A 15767-nucleotide genomic window follows, 5' to 3' on the forward strand; every position below is an offset into this window, starting at 1 on the left:
GGCCAGTGCTTACCTTCATCCTGGCTCTTGAGAATTTTAAAGTCATTTGGACAAATATTAAACATACAGGAGAATTACAATATCCATCTATTGCCCCAAATATTAATGGATCACCTGATTGTGCAACTCCCGCAGTCCTCCCATTCCATGTTCTGAATTCTTAATGAACGAGACAAAGTAACACAGAAATGTTTCACTAAAACACAGGAGTCGTTCTAATTTGGGGTCATCACACTGGGTTGGACTCCTTCAGTTCTGTCCTAAACCCAAAGGCGGCAATAATGAAAAGTTTTTAGGCCGGTAAACACAGTTGGTTTGGTGAGAGAGACACCAAGGGGCAGGGTAAGGACAGGAATGGGACAGTGTGAGCGGTGATTTCATGTTCAGATCTGGTGCATCGTGGCCGCACTGTATGCATCCCCTGATTTTTCAAAGGGAAACTCTGCTTGCAAGCTGCCCTCAAAGTGTCTCAGGAGAGGCTCTCACAATGGCAAAATGGTCTCTCTGAATGCCATTTACATTTTACAAAGTTCAGAGGAACACTACAGCTGTCAGAGACTTTTCCACTAGTTCTCCATCCTGAGGCCAGTAAGCAGATCTCACTCACAAGCTAATGGAGGCATCTGATTTGGAGCTGCAGCACAAAAGCACAAGTGTTGTGCCAGCACACACACCATATGTCCTTGGGGAAAGAAAAGCACTAATGTACAACTGATTCTAAAATGTGAAAACTAAATTTTGCACTGTGATGAGTCACTGCAGTCAGTGCCGAAAAGATAAAATTCTGTCCGTGCAGGAGCACAGTCACTCGGGACTAAGGTGGATGCGTCGAGGGTGTGGCCGGTCTTTCTCCTTACCTGTATGGCAGGTGGTGGGACATGTGTCCAGAAGAAGGGGTTATATCGGCCTGGACGAGGGTTTTCATTGGAGATTTAAAAACGTCGTCAGTACTCGCAGATCGGTAAGCGCTGAAGTCATGGGTACCCAGCAAGTACTGCGCTGCCTCTCGCATGGCGGGTACGTTCAGGGGCCTGCAGCAGAATGCAAAGCCTGACCTCAGCATCCATGCCACAAGCACACGATAGCTCAGCTTTACCAGAGAGACACTCAGCTGACTTTCGCTTGCTGTACCCTGAGGAGTAATTTGCTTTTCAGCCAGCATCTATCATTCACCCGTATCCCACAACAATTAGCAATAGCAGAAAACCCAGAAAGAGGAGGGGGAGGTTCGGGTATGTAAAATAGGAAGGATTCTGCATGACAGCCAGCAGGCACTGGGGAGAGAGGTGATCGAAAGCCAGTTGGGGGCTCTGGGAGAGAGAGAGAGAGCGAGAAACCATGCCAGTGAACATGTGGTCAGACTTGGCCTTACTGCAGAAGAGATGCTTCTAGGGAAGACAGCAGCCTGCCTCACTCTTGGAGTAGGCCCAAATGTGCTCAGCAGAGATCGCCAGGGGTCCTGCTCTGACTGCTTTGCAGAGAACTATCCAGCAAGGCTACTATCGATGATGATAATAAAAAGGAGTGAACATCTCCAGCAGAGAGATGCGAGAACCTGCGTGCCCTGCTACTCTGCTGGGTTGTGCCCCCTCCCCCGTGCACTCGGGGCACCAGAGGAGAAAGCAGGAGAGGCAGAATGGAAAGGAAGGAGGCTGAGGGGGATGGATGTGGGCTGTTGCCTGAGCGCATGCTGCTTACCCTCCTCTTACTGCCCAGCACAGATTTCTATCAAACACAGGCAGCTGAGACTGGTGCGAGCACCCTGTTACCAGACGGTAGACATAGGTCCTGGACAGGGCACGATAGCGTGCGTTGAAGTTGCTCGGGACACGGAATGCCTTCAGTACGCTGTCAGTAAAGAAGAGGAGAGATGTAAAACTCTGGTGGAGACAAGGTACAGCCCACACTAACCGTGTTTTCAACAATAAGGTAAGTTAGAGGTCAAGCAGCTGGATAAGAAGCAATTATTGTTTGCTAATTGCAAGCATTATTTTATCTCTGTGGCTGTGTTATGACCATTTGATGTCATGGTTTTGTGTCATCCTCAATAAAAATGTATGGACAGTGATTCAGACAGGTACTGTGGCCTGAAATTACATTTACAAAGCCTGTAGAAATACACAGACAGTTTGTAGAATGGCTCACTTATAATAATATGTTTTATGAGCTTGCAAAATAAAACTAAAAAAGGAAAAAGATTTATATTATCAGCTCTTAGTGTATGTCTGACCTCCACCATGTTTGGCACTACACAGACATGCCAGGAGTAAATGTATTCAGACACATTTGGGGCCAAATTTTTCATGGGTTTTGCTCAGTAATTCCTTGCTAGCCCTTTGAGCTTGCACTTCAGTCAGAACCTGCCCCGACCTAAGTCCATGATCCTCTGTTCAGATACCCAGGGTTATTCCTTCTCCGCCTCTTAAATCGTAGTAGCAAACCATGGCTTCCTTGGAAACCTGCCATGCTGGTGTAGTTGTTAAGCAGTGGCTGGTCCTCCCTCCCGCTAGGGGCTGTGAACACCACATCCTCCACAGCTAAGCTCAGGAATCAGAGACAGGTCTCCCACAGGTCACAAATCTTCCAGACTTTGTCCCAACAGCTATACAGCTGCCCCTCCCTACCCAGACCAAGAAAATGACCTCTCTAGGTACAATATTTCAGACTGTTAACTACGGTATCTGACAGCAGCGTTAGGAGACTCCATAAGGCACAGCTTACATAATTCACTGCCTGAAAGAAGTCTCTGGGCTCATAAAATGGGAAAAACTGATTTTAGAAATATCTTGATTACAGGAGAATGAGCAGCCACTTCATCACATGATTCCTGAATCTGAGCTGTGTTGAAGCACTGCAATAACCTTCCTCTTCCATTATGTTCTTTGGCTGTTTGAATACTTAGCGAGATCCAGAGGTCATGGCCCCCCCTCTCAGGTACAAGGAACACCCCAGTCAGAAAGGGCTTTCTAGCCTTCTCAAGTACAATTCTCTGCTTCTAGGCCTAAACAAAGATATCATAGAAAAGGAAGCTTTTGCATCTTTGCTTTGTCTGTTTGCGGGTAAAGTGTCAAGAAAGAGGAATGTACAGAAAACCATCATTAGGTTTCCCATGGATTTAATTCCCTGCGCACCCGGATCCTCCAGGGTATGCTCAGTGCCAGCTGTTTCTGCAGGGCTACTAATGAGCTTCCAGCAGCAGGAAACAGGCCAGGTTTCCTATGTATTGTGTGTGTCATTACTCCAGCTCAGCCTCCTCTGGCAGATGCCGTCTATCAAATTCCGACTGTGTGTGCAGCTGTGAATGGAAAGGAGGCCGAGGGAAGGCCGCACAGGACAGAGGGAGATGCAAAGCTTTAAAGGATGGGCCATTTTATCTCTCACAATGCAAGATGTGTCCGAGGGCTTGCTGCGGAAGATCACCTTGTAAAAGCGAGGTCTCCATACTGCCTGTGCATGAAGCCATGCTCTAACCTCACAGCTGGTCTGCTGGGTTTATTGCGGGAAGTTCCTTTTTACACTGCATCCAGGGATGACACTGCAAAGTCATCACTGGATCTGACAGCCCGAGCCTCTACCTTCCACCTTCCAATCATCCCCAGTCTTGCTTGCTCATCACAGGGATTACTTATTGCAGTGTCATCCAATGGAGGGGGCACTGCCAGGTAACAAGGGAAAGGCAGCATGTGTGTGTGTGTGCCTGAACATGGCAAAGCTCGATCCATGTTTCACCCTAACCATCACCTCCAGCAGCAACGAACGTTACGCCAAAGACAAAAGCAGGTTGACGCGTATTTTTATTTAAACGCGGCGATCTGTAAGTCTGACTCGGCGGCACACCGGCCATGTAACCCCGAGGTAGCCTCCCTCGGCTCAGTACATCTGTCAGCCCGCGCGCCAACTGCAGCGACCTTCCCTCTGCACTGCAGCGGTCGCCACCCTCCCCATCACCCACAGCCAATCAGCCGAGCCTGCCCGCCCCGCTGCAGCCAATCAGCTCAGCCCGCGCGCGTTCCCGCCTTTCGTCTACTACTTGCTCCCGCCTCCGCAATGAGGAGCAAAGTCTTTTGGCGCCACTGCGACCCCCGCGCCCCGCTCGCTGGGACGAGAGGGCGGGAACGGTGGTGCAACTGGGAAAGGAAGGGAAACCAGATGCCAGGCGAGGGGGGAGAAAAAAAAAAAGGAGGGATAGGACACGAGGTGGAGAGGCAGCAGCAGGGCCATGGAGAGGAGAATGAGAGAGCTAGCTGAGATGGGATTGGGAAGTGAAATGGCTGCACAAGGTGTGGTGGGGGAGCTACGCTGCCTTCCCAGTAATTATGTGTGGGGAGAGGTCAGAAGTACACGATGGAGAGTAAACGCTGGAGGCATTTTCAGATCCCCGAGTATCAAGCTGGTGTAGATCCAAGCTATGTCTTGGTCTCTCTGGTCACTGCTCGTGCTCTGTATAAAGGAAGCAACTGGTGAATATTCAGTAATGGACCGCGATGAGCCTTGTACTGAATGAAGATTCGCGGGGGATATCATCATCATCTGTCCTCCGACTCCTGCAAGTCGGATCCACTGCTGGCAACCCCAATTAGAGTATAACAGAACGAGAAAGGGAGAGCCAGGGCTGGTAAAGCAGATACTAATGAGTTATACAAATATATGGACACCAGACCAAGTGGCTCAGATTCTGTGTTCCCCTTCCAAAGCCTATTGACTGTCATCCATTCTTATAAAGCTTCAACCACATGAAAGTGTCTCTGTTCTCTGGCAAACACAAAAAGAATTTAGCCTGTGCTGAGAAATATTTTTCTTGGGGAGACGGTAGCTGCTGAGTTCGCTCTGACCTACAGTGGGGAAGCCACTGATCTGCACTCTTTATTAACACAAAGCAGCTGAACTGTTCGCTTACATTTTTTTTTGTTTGAAAGCAACTAAAAATAATAGCCCGGCTTCAGCAGCTGTACAACCCAAGGGGTTAGTATCCTCCACATATGGCACCTGCATGTCAGGCTAGGCAGCACTTTCAGCACCTGGGTAAGAGGCCAGGGCCAAGCAATCACACCTGTTAATGTGAGGCGCACCTCTGGCTGTAATTCTTACCAGAGGACTGGAGTGCACAGGCCTCCCCTGCTCTCTCTTCTCCTCTCCATTCTTCTTAGCCAACAAATGGGTCCCGCACGTGACAAAATCTGAGCAAACCAAATCGGTGACTGGATGATGACTAAAGTGTGAGACCATATTTCCTGTGTTTTTTTGGTTTTTTTTTTAAATGTCTCAGCTGCGATACTGCCATCCAAGCTCCATCTCTGCTTTCCTGTGTGGGGTAGGCCTCACATGCTGGAGCCAAAACATTAAGCACAGCTCTTGCTGCTTTCCCTTATGTTTCCAAAGCCACGGGAATGCCAATAATTCATTTGATGTTTGTAGCCCAGATGACAGCTCTAAAAGGGCTGTTGCTAACTTTATCTGATCTCTGCTCTTTCTTCCAGACGCACAGCACATATCCATTCTTCAAGGCATTTTGTTTTGTCACACACGATGAACACAGAAATATGAGCCTTCTCTATATTTGAAACGTCAGGTAGGAGAGCTCATGAATGGAAAAGAGGCAGTGAAAATCATTTAAAGATACATTCTTTGCCCTCTCCTTGCCCGTCTGTGACATTGCAGTGATGCTCTGATAGTCATTTTATTAGCTGAAAACCTGTGCATGGACAAGGGTCATAAGATAATATACCTTCTCCTGATACAAAATAGTAGGTAGGTAACAGCACATTTTGTAAAAGATACAGCTTGGGCAGAACTTGTAGCCAAACTGATTTCTGAAATATTACACATAGCTGTCCAGGATACACTGGACAGTATATTGTCCAAACAATCTCATGATATCACAAGCATACGTTGCATATTGTCCAAGCAACTGTGTGATATCACAAGCACGTATCATTCCTTTCGAATATAAATAAGAGAAAATTGACTAACTGACCATCTCCGAAATTGGTGCAAAGGAAAAAACCCTACAATGGTTCTCATCCTATCTATCACAAAGGACCTACAAGGTCAATCAACGACACCCTCTCAAAGAAAATAAACCTTGACACCGGAGTTCCCCAAGGATCTGCTCTATCTGCGACACTCTTCAACATTTATCTTCTCCCGATATGCCACTTCCTCTCAAACCTTAAACTGACCCACTTCATATATGCCGACGACATCCAAATACTTATCCCAATACACAACACTCTGGAAGATACCTACAAAATAACAGCCAATTACCTCACCAAAATAAAGCAACTACTAACCAACATGAGACTCATCCTAAACATTGGTAAGACAGAAATAATCATGCAACTACCATCACTCAACATAATGAGCCAAAAGACGGTAATCTCCCCTGTTACCCATGCCCGCAACCTAGGAGTCATAATCGACAAGGAACTATCCTTCAAGAACCACATCACCACTAAAATCAAAGACGGATATCACAAACTCCTAACCCTACAACATCTAAAACCTTTCCTTTCCCCCAACGACTTCAGAACAGTCCTTCAACTAATCATCTTCTCCAACCTGGACTACTGCTACTCCCTGCTATTCAACCTACCTCTCACCACCATCCGACCACTCCGAATCCTTCAAAATACAGCCGCCAGAATACTCACTGGAACAAAAAACCTTGATCACATTACTCCAACATTTATATCACTACACTGGCTCCCAATAAAATACAGGATAGTCCACAAAATACTATCCATATTACACAAAATAAGGTACGAAAAACAAACTGTCTAAGTGCATCCATAAAACTCCACTCACCAAACCGAAATCTCAGTTCAGCTAACAAAGGTCTATTAAAAATTCCACCTGCTTGCCCCAAACAACTTACCTCAACTCGCAAAACAGCCTTTTCCCTAGAAGTCCTGAACTCTGGAACACCTTCCCAACCGAACTAAGAACACAGCAAAATTTAAATACCTTCAAAATAGAACTAAAAACTTGGATGTTCACCAAAGCCTACCAAACCACTCAATGACTCTATGTTATAATTTCCCTCCCTACAGGCCCATATAAACATGCAGAACCAATGCAAGCATGTAATATAACATGTACAGTCTGACAGCTGAACTTTGATTAAAACATGAAGTTTTGAACACTGTTAAACAGAAACTTTGTAAACCACATAAATGTGTGAACTGTCTGCTAAACATCGAAACTTTGTAAACCGTTGTGATGGCGAAACCGAACGACGGTATATAAAACTCGATAAATAAATAAATTAAAATTAATGAATAAAATTAAGCAGGGATGGAAGAGGGGAAGCAATATTGCAATAAGAACACGGGTCTAGGTGCAAAAAAGACAGACAGGCCCAGTCGCAGCACATATCAGCAAATGACAAAACTATGTGGGTTAGAAATGCATCCACTTTGCTGAGCACAGCACCCCTAGGCTTCCAGAGCAGGCAGCTAAGCATGACGGCATTCTGGCTCTTCCCATTCCCATTGCACACTGCCTGGAAAACGCCCAGCTCCATGGGAATTCTCAGGGAATAAAAACGCCCTCTTTCCAATGTTCTGAGTTTATTTCATTAATGGGAATAACGCCCTGCTCCATGGGAATTCTCAGGGAATAAAAACGTCCTCTTTCCAATGTTCTGAGTTTATTTCATTAATGGGAACAACGCCCTGCAACATGCAGAGCACACCAGAAAACTTCATGTGTCTGAGGAACATCAAGACACTCACAGCATCATCCTCTAACCTAGAGTCTGCTCCTGGCGGGGTCTCCTCTATGCACAGCAGTGCAGAAGTTTCTGATGCTGTTAACTAGGGAGTGCTTTCATCCCTTGAGACAACTGGACTCGCAGTACCATACTGCTTCTAGCACAAAGCTGTGAAGCTTGGAGACCTGTTGGACTCCCCTATGTACCATTTGCTGTGAAAGTCTGAGCAAGTCGCTTCCCCTTTCTGTGCTCAACAGACTCTTCCTGAGCTCTGCATTACACTGAAGAATCTCAGGAGCATTTTCCCACACTTTAGCACTGGTCACATAAAAGTAGAATGTCTCTTCCCCTTGCAAGGCTTACCTGATGGGTTCAGGCCTCAAGTGGTAGTTAAGTGCGCTGACCAGGACTTCCTCTGTGAACGGAGGCTTCCCCTCTGCCCTCTGGACATCAGCATGGGCGGAATTGCAGAGAGCGTGCACACCACTGTCTGTGCGGCTGGAGATGGAGAACTTGATGGGGCTGACGGGTTTCAGCTTCTGTGCCGCTCGCTGCAAGCAGATATAAGAAGGATTTGGGTGAGAGAGATGTCAGTTCGGAGCTCTGGAGGCAGTGACAATGTACAGTGCGGCCTATCAGTCACAAAGCCCCTGGAGCTGACCGGGATCCAAAAGGAAGTCCCAGTTCAGGCCTCTTGGCTTGTAGCTCTGTCATCCTGAAACTGAAAACAGGAGAATTGGCCAAATAGCTTCTGGACTTCCCTCACAACAAGGTGAAGTCCAAGGTCAGACGGAGTGGGTTCAGGTTTAATTGGAAAGGGATCAATGGCCTGACCGAACTAAGTGAAAGAAAACCCTCCTCATGCTACCCCGAGTCACTTCCTGCTTTTCTGAATGATCTCACACACCACTGCAGGGCACTACCCCCTCTCTACAAAGCACAGGAAGCGGATTAGCTGGATAGGATGTCTGAGCCAAAAGCCTGTCCGGCTGATACAAACAATGAGGTCACTTGGCTCCGCCACCTCAGGCCAAGTCAATCCAAACACGATTAAATGAGTAATTCATTTCAGTCTTTTGTAGCTTTGTACTAGTGTTGCCAAATTACCTCCCATGTCATCCCAAGAGTCCAATCCATCCCTGGTTTTCTGACTCCCATTCCAATACAGTTTTAATTACTCGAGGAGAAAAAAATTCTCAGAGAGCAAGGAGGTACCGGGTCAATCTAAACTGAAAAGAAAACTTTTTATTTATCCTTTTTTATTAATCCAATAGGGTTGTCTATTACATTTGCTTTGGTAACCAAAGTCAATAAAGCTTGAAGCAGCTGCCTTGGAAATAGCTTCCAGACTCCTGCTAGTTTATCAGAGACAGGATTCAGAGCGCTTACAAAGTAAATGTTACCGGCAGGAAAAATAAGTCATCTCAATATTCTAGGAAACTGATCTGCTGGGGGATGCCTGGGAATCAGGCCGGAAACCACCTCCTCATAACCCTTCTTTCATTCTTATAGACACAGAACAGGAGAAAAGTCTTGGACCGTAGCTGCCTAGATGTGAACGGAGCTCTCAGACACCAGGAAGCGCGGGGAGCGACGGTTCATTCTCCCCAGCACGCCCCAGACGCTGTGAGAACTTCACCAACGTTTCAGAAATGGTTTCCATGTCTTTTGGAGTCCCCTGCACTGCAAATGCTTGGCTAGCTGCCCTGCTTGGAAGGCTCGCTGTTCCCACATTCAGTTCTTGGCAGCGAGGAGATGTTCCACATGCTGCAGGGGCCGTGCTACAGATGTGGCCTGAATGGGGGAAATGTGAAAACGCGACTAAAAGATCGCAACCAGTCCTCTGTAAAAACAAAGACTGTGGTACTGCTAATAACAGGAGGTGGTTTATCACACTCACACCCACACCGATCCAATGTCTCTCCCAAACTACAGCGCTCATCACTCCCGTCGGGGGATTGAGAGCCTGCCGGCTCTGGAAAGGCTCATTCTTTGTTCTCCTTTCCTGAAAAGTGCAGGTCATGTCATATCATTAAGAGTCAAAACCAACTAACTACCAGGCAGAAACACGATTTAGTCCAGTACATGAGCATCGAAAGACCAAGCAAAAGCAGCATTCCCAAGGCAAATGCCCTTTCGGGTGCCTCTGAATAGCTGGGCAAGAGACAGGGAGGCAGGGGATGTCGGCATCATGCAATCTGATGTCACTAGTGCAAGAACCTTTCCTACATGGTATGTGCCACTTTGCTGATCTGTAAATGAGTGTAAGGAGATTATAACTGGTCAGATAAACAGGTGTAACCTGGCATGCTGCTAGGCATCCCTCGGACACAATCCCCACCAAACATCTACTTTCCATCCCTAGCCTCATCGCTAAACCGTTAACAAACATCATTAATCTGTCCATCAACTCTGGGCAAGTACCTGTTCCCCTTAAACAGGCAATCGTCAAACCTATCTTAAAAAAACCTAAACTTGACCCCTCTGACCTCGCCAATTATCGCCCCATCTCTAATCTCCCCTTCATCTCTAAACTCCTCGAAAAAACTGTTAACAAACAACTCTCAGAATACCTCGAAGATAACCGTATCCTAGCACCTGCTCAATACGGATTCCGGAAATCCCACAGCACTGAGACACTCCTACTTTCCCTCTCAGACCATATTCTTAAAGGATTTGACAAAGGGCAATCATTTATTCTCGCCTTTCTTGACATCTCCTCCGCTTTTGATACCATCAGCCATTCCATTCTCCTACAACGCTTAACTGAAATTGGCGTCACAGGTATTGCCCATAACTGGTTCAACTCCTACCTCAGTAACAGAAACTTCAAAATCCAACTAGGAAATCACGAATCCAAAACCATCCCCCTCAATCAGGGTGTCCCACAAGGCTCATCTCTGTCCGCAACCCTCTTCAATATTTACATGCTACCCCTTTGTGACCTCCTCTCTAGTCTCAAGCTGCCTCACTTTGTCTATGCTGATGATGTCCAGTTGCTCATACCTATCACTGACTCCCTACCAAAAGCTATGGACATCTGGAAGGATACGCTCCAATCCATAAACAAGCTCTTAGCTTCCATCCATTTAGCTCTTAACACCACTAAAACTGAAATCATGTTCATCTCACCCCAAAATCATCCTAACCCCCCCCCCCCCCTATCCATACACCATTTGCCCAGCAAGTCCGTGATCTGGGCGTCATCCTTGACGACCATCTCTCGCTTAAGAAATTCATCAGTAATATACTAAAAGATGGATTTTTTTAAACTACACTCCCTAAAAAAACTAAAACCCCTACTTCATCCCCCCGACTTCCGCACAGTTCTACAAACCACCATCTTTGCCAAAACCGACTATTGTAATGCTCTCCTCCTTGGTCTACCGAACAACGCCATTCAACCCATTCAAATATTACAAAACACAACAGCCCGGATCTTGACCAACTCACGCAGAAATGACCATATCACACCAGTATTAAAAAACTTACATTGGCTCCCAATTGCATCACGCATCCAATATAAGGCTCTCTCCCTTGTCCACAAGGCTTTATACAACCCTGAAATGAACTGGTTCAACGAATCGTTCCGCCTCCACCAATCCAACAGGCCCATCAGACACCAACATCTCGCCTCCATGCCTACACCCTCTCCCAAACATTACAAACTTACCTCCACGAGAGCCCGAGCGCTCTCCATCGCCGGGCCTACCCTTTGGAACATTATGCCTGTCGAACTACGACAAGAAGAATGCACAAAAACATTCAAACGGAAGCTGAAGACCTGGCTCTTTACCAAGGCATACACCTAATTTCCCCACTTTCCCCACTCATCCCCACCTACCCTCTCCCCCTTTCCTCACCCCCACCTTAAGGTCCTTCATCGCCCCTTATCGGTTCAGTCCTCCTACCTGCCCCTTTTCTCTCAGCTCGCTTACTCCTTAACCCCCCTCCACCCCTCTTACCCACCCCCACCCCCTCCCCGTCCCCTCCCCTCTCTCTTCTAACTCTACACAATTGTCTTTCTAGGACATTGCTATTATTTATGAATACTTTGTATATATTGATACTCTATATATATTTGTAAATTTTGCTCATAACGTTTTGTTTGACTATTTCCCGCCCTTATCTCCCCTCCTCATCTGTTCATATGTTAATTCGTTATATCTGTTCGATGTAAAACGCCTCCTCATTTGTTCTTTTGTTAATTCGTTATATCTGTTCGATGTAAAACGCCTTCCCAGGCGCCTGTTTCAGTTACACTGTAAACCGATGTGATATCCCCGATGAACGTCGGTATATAAAAATTTTAAATAAATAAATAAATCATGCAATCTGATGTCACTAGTGCAAGAACTTTTCCTACTTGATATGTGCCACTTTGCTGATCTGTAAATGAGTGTAAGGAGATTATAACTGGTCAGATAAACAGGTGTAACCTGGCAGGCAGCGAGCAAAGGGAAGGAGCATACACAAATCAATGCAATGACTTTTAATGCTGGACCAGAGAGAGACCCTGAAACACTAATGTACAATGCAAGCAAAGGAAATGCATTTACTTCTTATGGAGTACAACATACTCACTGCACGGCTGGGGAACTAGCAAAACAGCGAATAAAACCACTCTGCTTGCACAGTTCCCTCACCCTGGCCTCCAGTCCACATTTTGCAGACACTGTGGCTGGGTCATGTGCACTAGCTGAAATTCAGACCCCCCCCTGGCCATTTCCTCTTAGTGATGCTGGCTGTGACCCGAGACACTGCCCAAACTGGACGAGTCTCTTACACCGCTCTGCCTTGCCACTGGAAGTCCATTCTGTTCCAAAGCAAACATGAGCCAGAGACCAAGCTCCTGCACGCCTGCACCGGGTGCATGTGAAATTATTTCTGCTGGCCAGGAGGCGAGCAGGGCGGGATCCTAACCGTCCTCTCGCATTCTAAAAGCAGCACTGCTGCCAATATTTCTTTGAATTTAATTGTCAGTTCAGCAGCAAAATCATTCCAACGTCCAATGTTCTCTCTGATTTGTATTTCAATCCTGCCAAGAGTTGGAAAGCTGCTCACACTTCAAGAAGGCCCGCGCTGCTGTGCCCTGCCGCCAGGAGGGTCCTGGATTAGACTCCCAGCTCAGGTCTTCTGATCTTTAAGTGCACAGGGCCCAGGCTTCATGGCGACACCTAGTAGCTGGACTCAGGGCCCATGACTGCAGGGTTCTAGGAGCTCAGGGCCAGCGCTGCAATGATTAGGCTTAGCTGAGTTGGGAGGGGATGTAAAATAGGCTGGACATTTCCCAGGTCATTGGAAATGAAGGCTCACAGAGCCAGGATCTGCTGTACCTCCCCCAAAAATGCAACCAATGTTGGTGGTTCTGAGAACTTTCATCCCCCAAATGCTGAAATAACCTGACAAGAAACCAGGGCGAAGACGCAGAACATGCCGCGTACAGGATTTAAACATTAACATATATAAGGACATAATATAGAAAACAGAGCTAAAATTAAGACCAGCAAATGAGAAACAAATTTAAGAAACAACAAAGATGCTGTCATGAAGCCAATGTGTGTTGCCACTCCTTGACACTGAGGCAGCTGTGGTTGTATTGTGAAAGCCTCACCATGTGCTTCAGTCCTCACCACCCCTGCAAGAGAGCCTCATCACCTAGCACCAGAAGAGGACTGGAAGGCCTATCTGCATATTCTACCCAGCAGCCCTCAGGAGAGGACTCCAGAGATCACAAGGAGTGATATAGGCTTCAAACTCCACAGCCCCAGCTTCCGGAGGCCTTGCACCCCTTGCACCAGAAGAGGACCAGAAGGCTCATCTGCATATTCTACCCAGCAGCCCCCAGAGATGACTCCAGAGATCACAGGGAGTGATACAGGCTTCAAATTCCATAGCCCCAGCTTCCAGAGGCCCCCGCACCCCTTGCACCAGAAGAGGACCAGAAGGCTCATCTGCATATTCTACCCAGCAGTCCCCAGGAGAGGACTCCAGAGATTACAGCGAGCGATCCAGGCTTCACATTCCATAGCCCCAGCTTCCAGTGGCCCCCGCACCCCTTGCACCATAAGAGAACCAGAAGGCTCATCTGCATATTCTACCCAGCAGCCCCCAGAGATTACAGCGAGCGATCCAGGCTTCAAACTCCATAGCCCCAGCTTCCAGTGGCCCCTGCACCCCTTGCACCAGAAGAGGACCGGAAGGCTCCTCTGCATATTCTACCCAGCAGCCCTCAGGAGAGGACTCCAGAGATCACAGCGAGTGATACAGGCTTCAAACTCCACAGCCCCAGCTTCTGGAGGCCTCACACCCCTTCCAGCAGAAGAGGACCGGAAGGCTCATCTGCATATTCTACCCAGCAGTCCCCAGGAGAGGACTCCAGAGATCACAGGGAGTGATACAGGCTTCAAACTCCATAGCCCCAGCTTCCAGAGGCCTCGCACCCCTTCCAGCAACAGACAACAAGAAGCTTGCGACTAATGGCGTGCACACCTCAAATTTCCTGACTATACTTTATCCATTTACCTTGCTAGACCTTATCTGTTTTTATATGTTTTGAATTTACATGGTAATTGTGTCTGGTAGGAATAAGTTGTTGCAGATTTTATACATAAGGAATCTAATTCAAAACAAGAGTCAATAAATTGGGTGACTAGGAAGATACTGGTAGATTAATTGTAGTGTATTGAAGGTCATTGCCAGACATACATAAAATAAATCCATAGACTAAAAGTACTTTAGGTTAGCTTTACATCCCTGCTCCCTTAGAAATTTTAAATTGATAACAAATCAACAGAATTATGATGCAGGAAGTAGTCCAGCAGCGAGAGGGAGGCTTTCTGGTCTTTTGTGCTGAGTGCTACCAGTACATGTATGATTACCTCCCAGCCGGCGAGAGGTCATGTGTGTACGCTAAGTGCAAAGAGCTCCAGGCCTCAGAGAATGAGTCCGCTCTGTGGAGGCTGGAGTGGCAGTCCTGGAGCAGCTAAGGGAGACAGAGAGGTATAGAGAGGAGACCGTCAGGGACACAGCAGAGAAGTCCCACCTCCTGGTAGGCCCTGTACTCCTGGAAGGAGAGCATCAGCTTGATGAGGCAGGAAGCAATCCTGTAGCTAGGACCTGCACTCAGGAAGAGGTAGTATCCTTCTGCATCAAGGGTAGCTCTCAGGAGGGAAGGGTTAGGACAGCTGATATAGTTGGTGATTCAGGAATTAGGAAAGTTGATAGCTGGGTGGCTGGTGGATGTCAGCATCGCTTGGTAACTTGCCTGCCTGGTGCAAAAGTAGAGGACCTCATGCATCACATAGACAGGATTTTAGACAGTGCTGGGAGGAGCCGGCTGTCTTGGTACATGTGGGTACCAATTACATAGGAAAGTGCAGAAGGGAGGTTCTGGAAGCCAAATTTAGGCTCTTAGGTAGGAAGCTGAAATCCAGAACCTCCAGGGTGGCCTTCTCTGAAATGCTCCCTGTTCCACGCGCAGGTCACCAGAGGCAGGCAGAGCTCCGGAGTGGATGCAATGATGATGCAAGGATGAGGGGTTTAGACTTGTTAGGAACTGGACTTCATTTTGGGGAAAGGGGAGTCTCTTCCGAAAGGATGGGCTCCATCGTAACCAGAGTGGAACCAGACTGCTGGCGCTAACCTTTAAAAAGGAGATAGCGCAGCTTTTAAATTAGATGATGGGAGAAAGACGATAATCGCTCAGAAGCGTAAGGTTCGGAGGGAGGTATCTTTGAAGGAAACTAAGAGAACAGGGAAAATAGGACATCCCAGTAGAGAGGTTGAAATAAATGCTAAAACAGACCAAGTGTCTAAGTAAAGAGCAGAAAGATTCCAAATTACCCTGTTCGCTGATGAGCAGGCTGTTAATACAAACAAGAAACACACTTTGAAATGTCTGTGTGCCAATGCTAGAAGTCTAAAAAATAAGATGGATGAGTTAGAGTGCATAGCCCTGGATGAAGAGGGAGATAGAATTGGTGACTCAGAGAGCTGGCGGAGGGAGGATAACTAATGGGACATTGTGATACCAGGGTACAAATTATATCAAAAT

The 15767-nt window shown here is 47.1% G+C and overlaps 1 protein-coding gene across 6 annotated transcripts in view; it reads right to left on the reverse strand.

Annotated features, from left to right (window-relative positions):
- Window positions 1-15767, reverse strand: part of PUSL1 (pseudouridine synthase like 1) — a 90663-nt gene that overhangs the window by 10802 nt on the left and 64094 nt on the right. For 5 of the 6 annotated variants that reach the window (XM_029578400.1, XM_029578395.1, XM_029578396.1 and 2 more), the window contains 3 exons: window positions 8075-8262; window positions 1699-1848; window positions 858-1031 (listed from right to left, as the gene is read on the reverse strand). In XM_029578400.1, coding sequence (XP_029434260.1) covers window positions 858-1031; window positions 1699-1848; window positions 8075-8262 — 512 coding nt within the window. The remainder of the gene's footprint in view (window positions 1-857; window positions 1032-1698; window positions 1849-8074; window positions 8263-15767) is intronic. The other variant, XM_029578401.1, reaches the window with a different exon arrangement.

The sequence above is a fragment of the Rhinatrema bivittatum genome, chromosome 15 (assembly GCF_901001135.1).
Source record: "Rhinatrema bivittatum chromosome 15, aRhiBiv1.1, whole genome shotgun sequence".
Classification (NCBI taxonomy): domain Eukaryota; kingdom Metazoa; phylum Chordata; class Amphibia; order Gymnophiona; family Rhinatrematidae; genus Rhinatrema; species Rhinatrema bivittatum.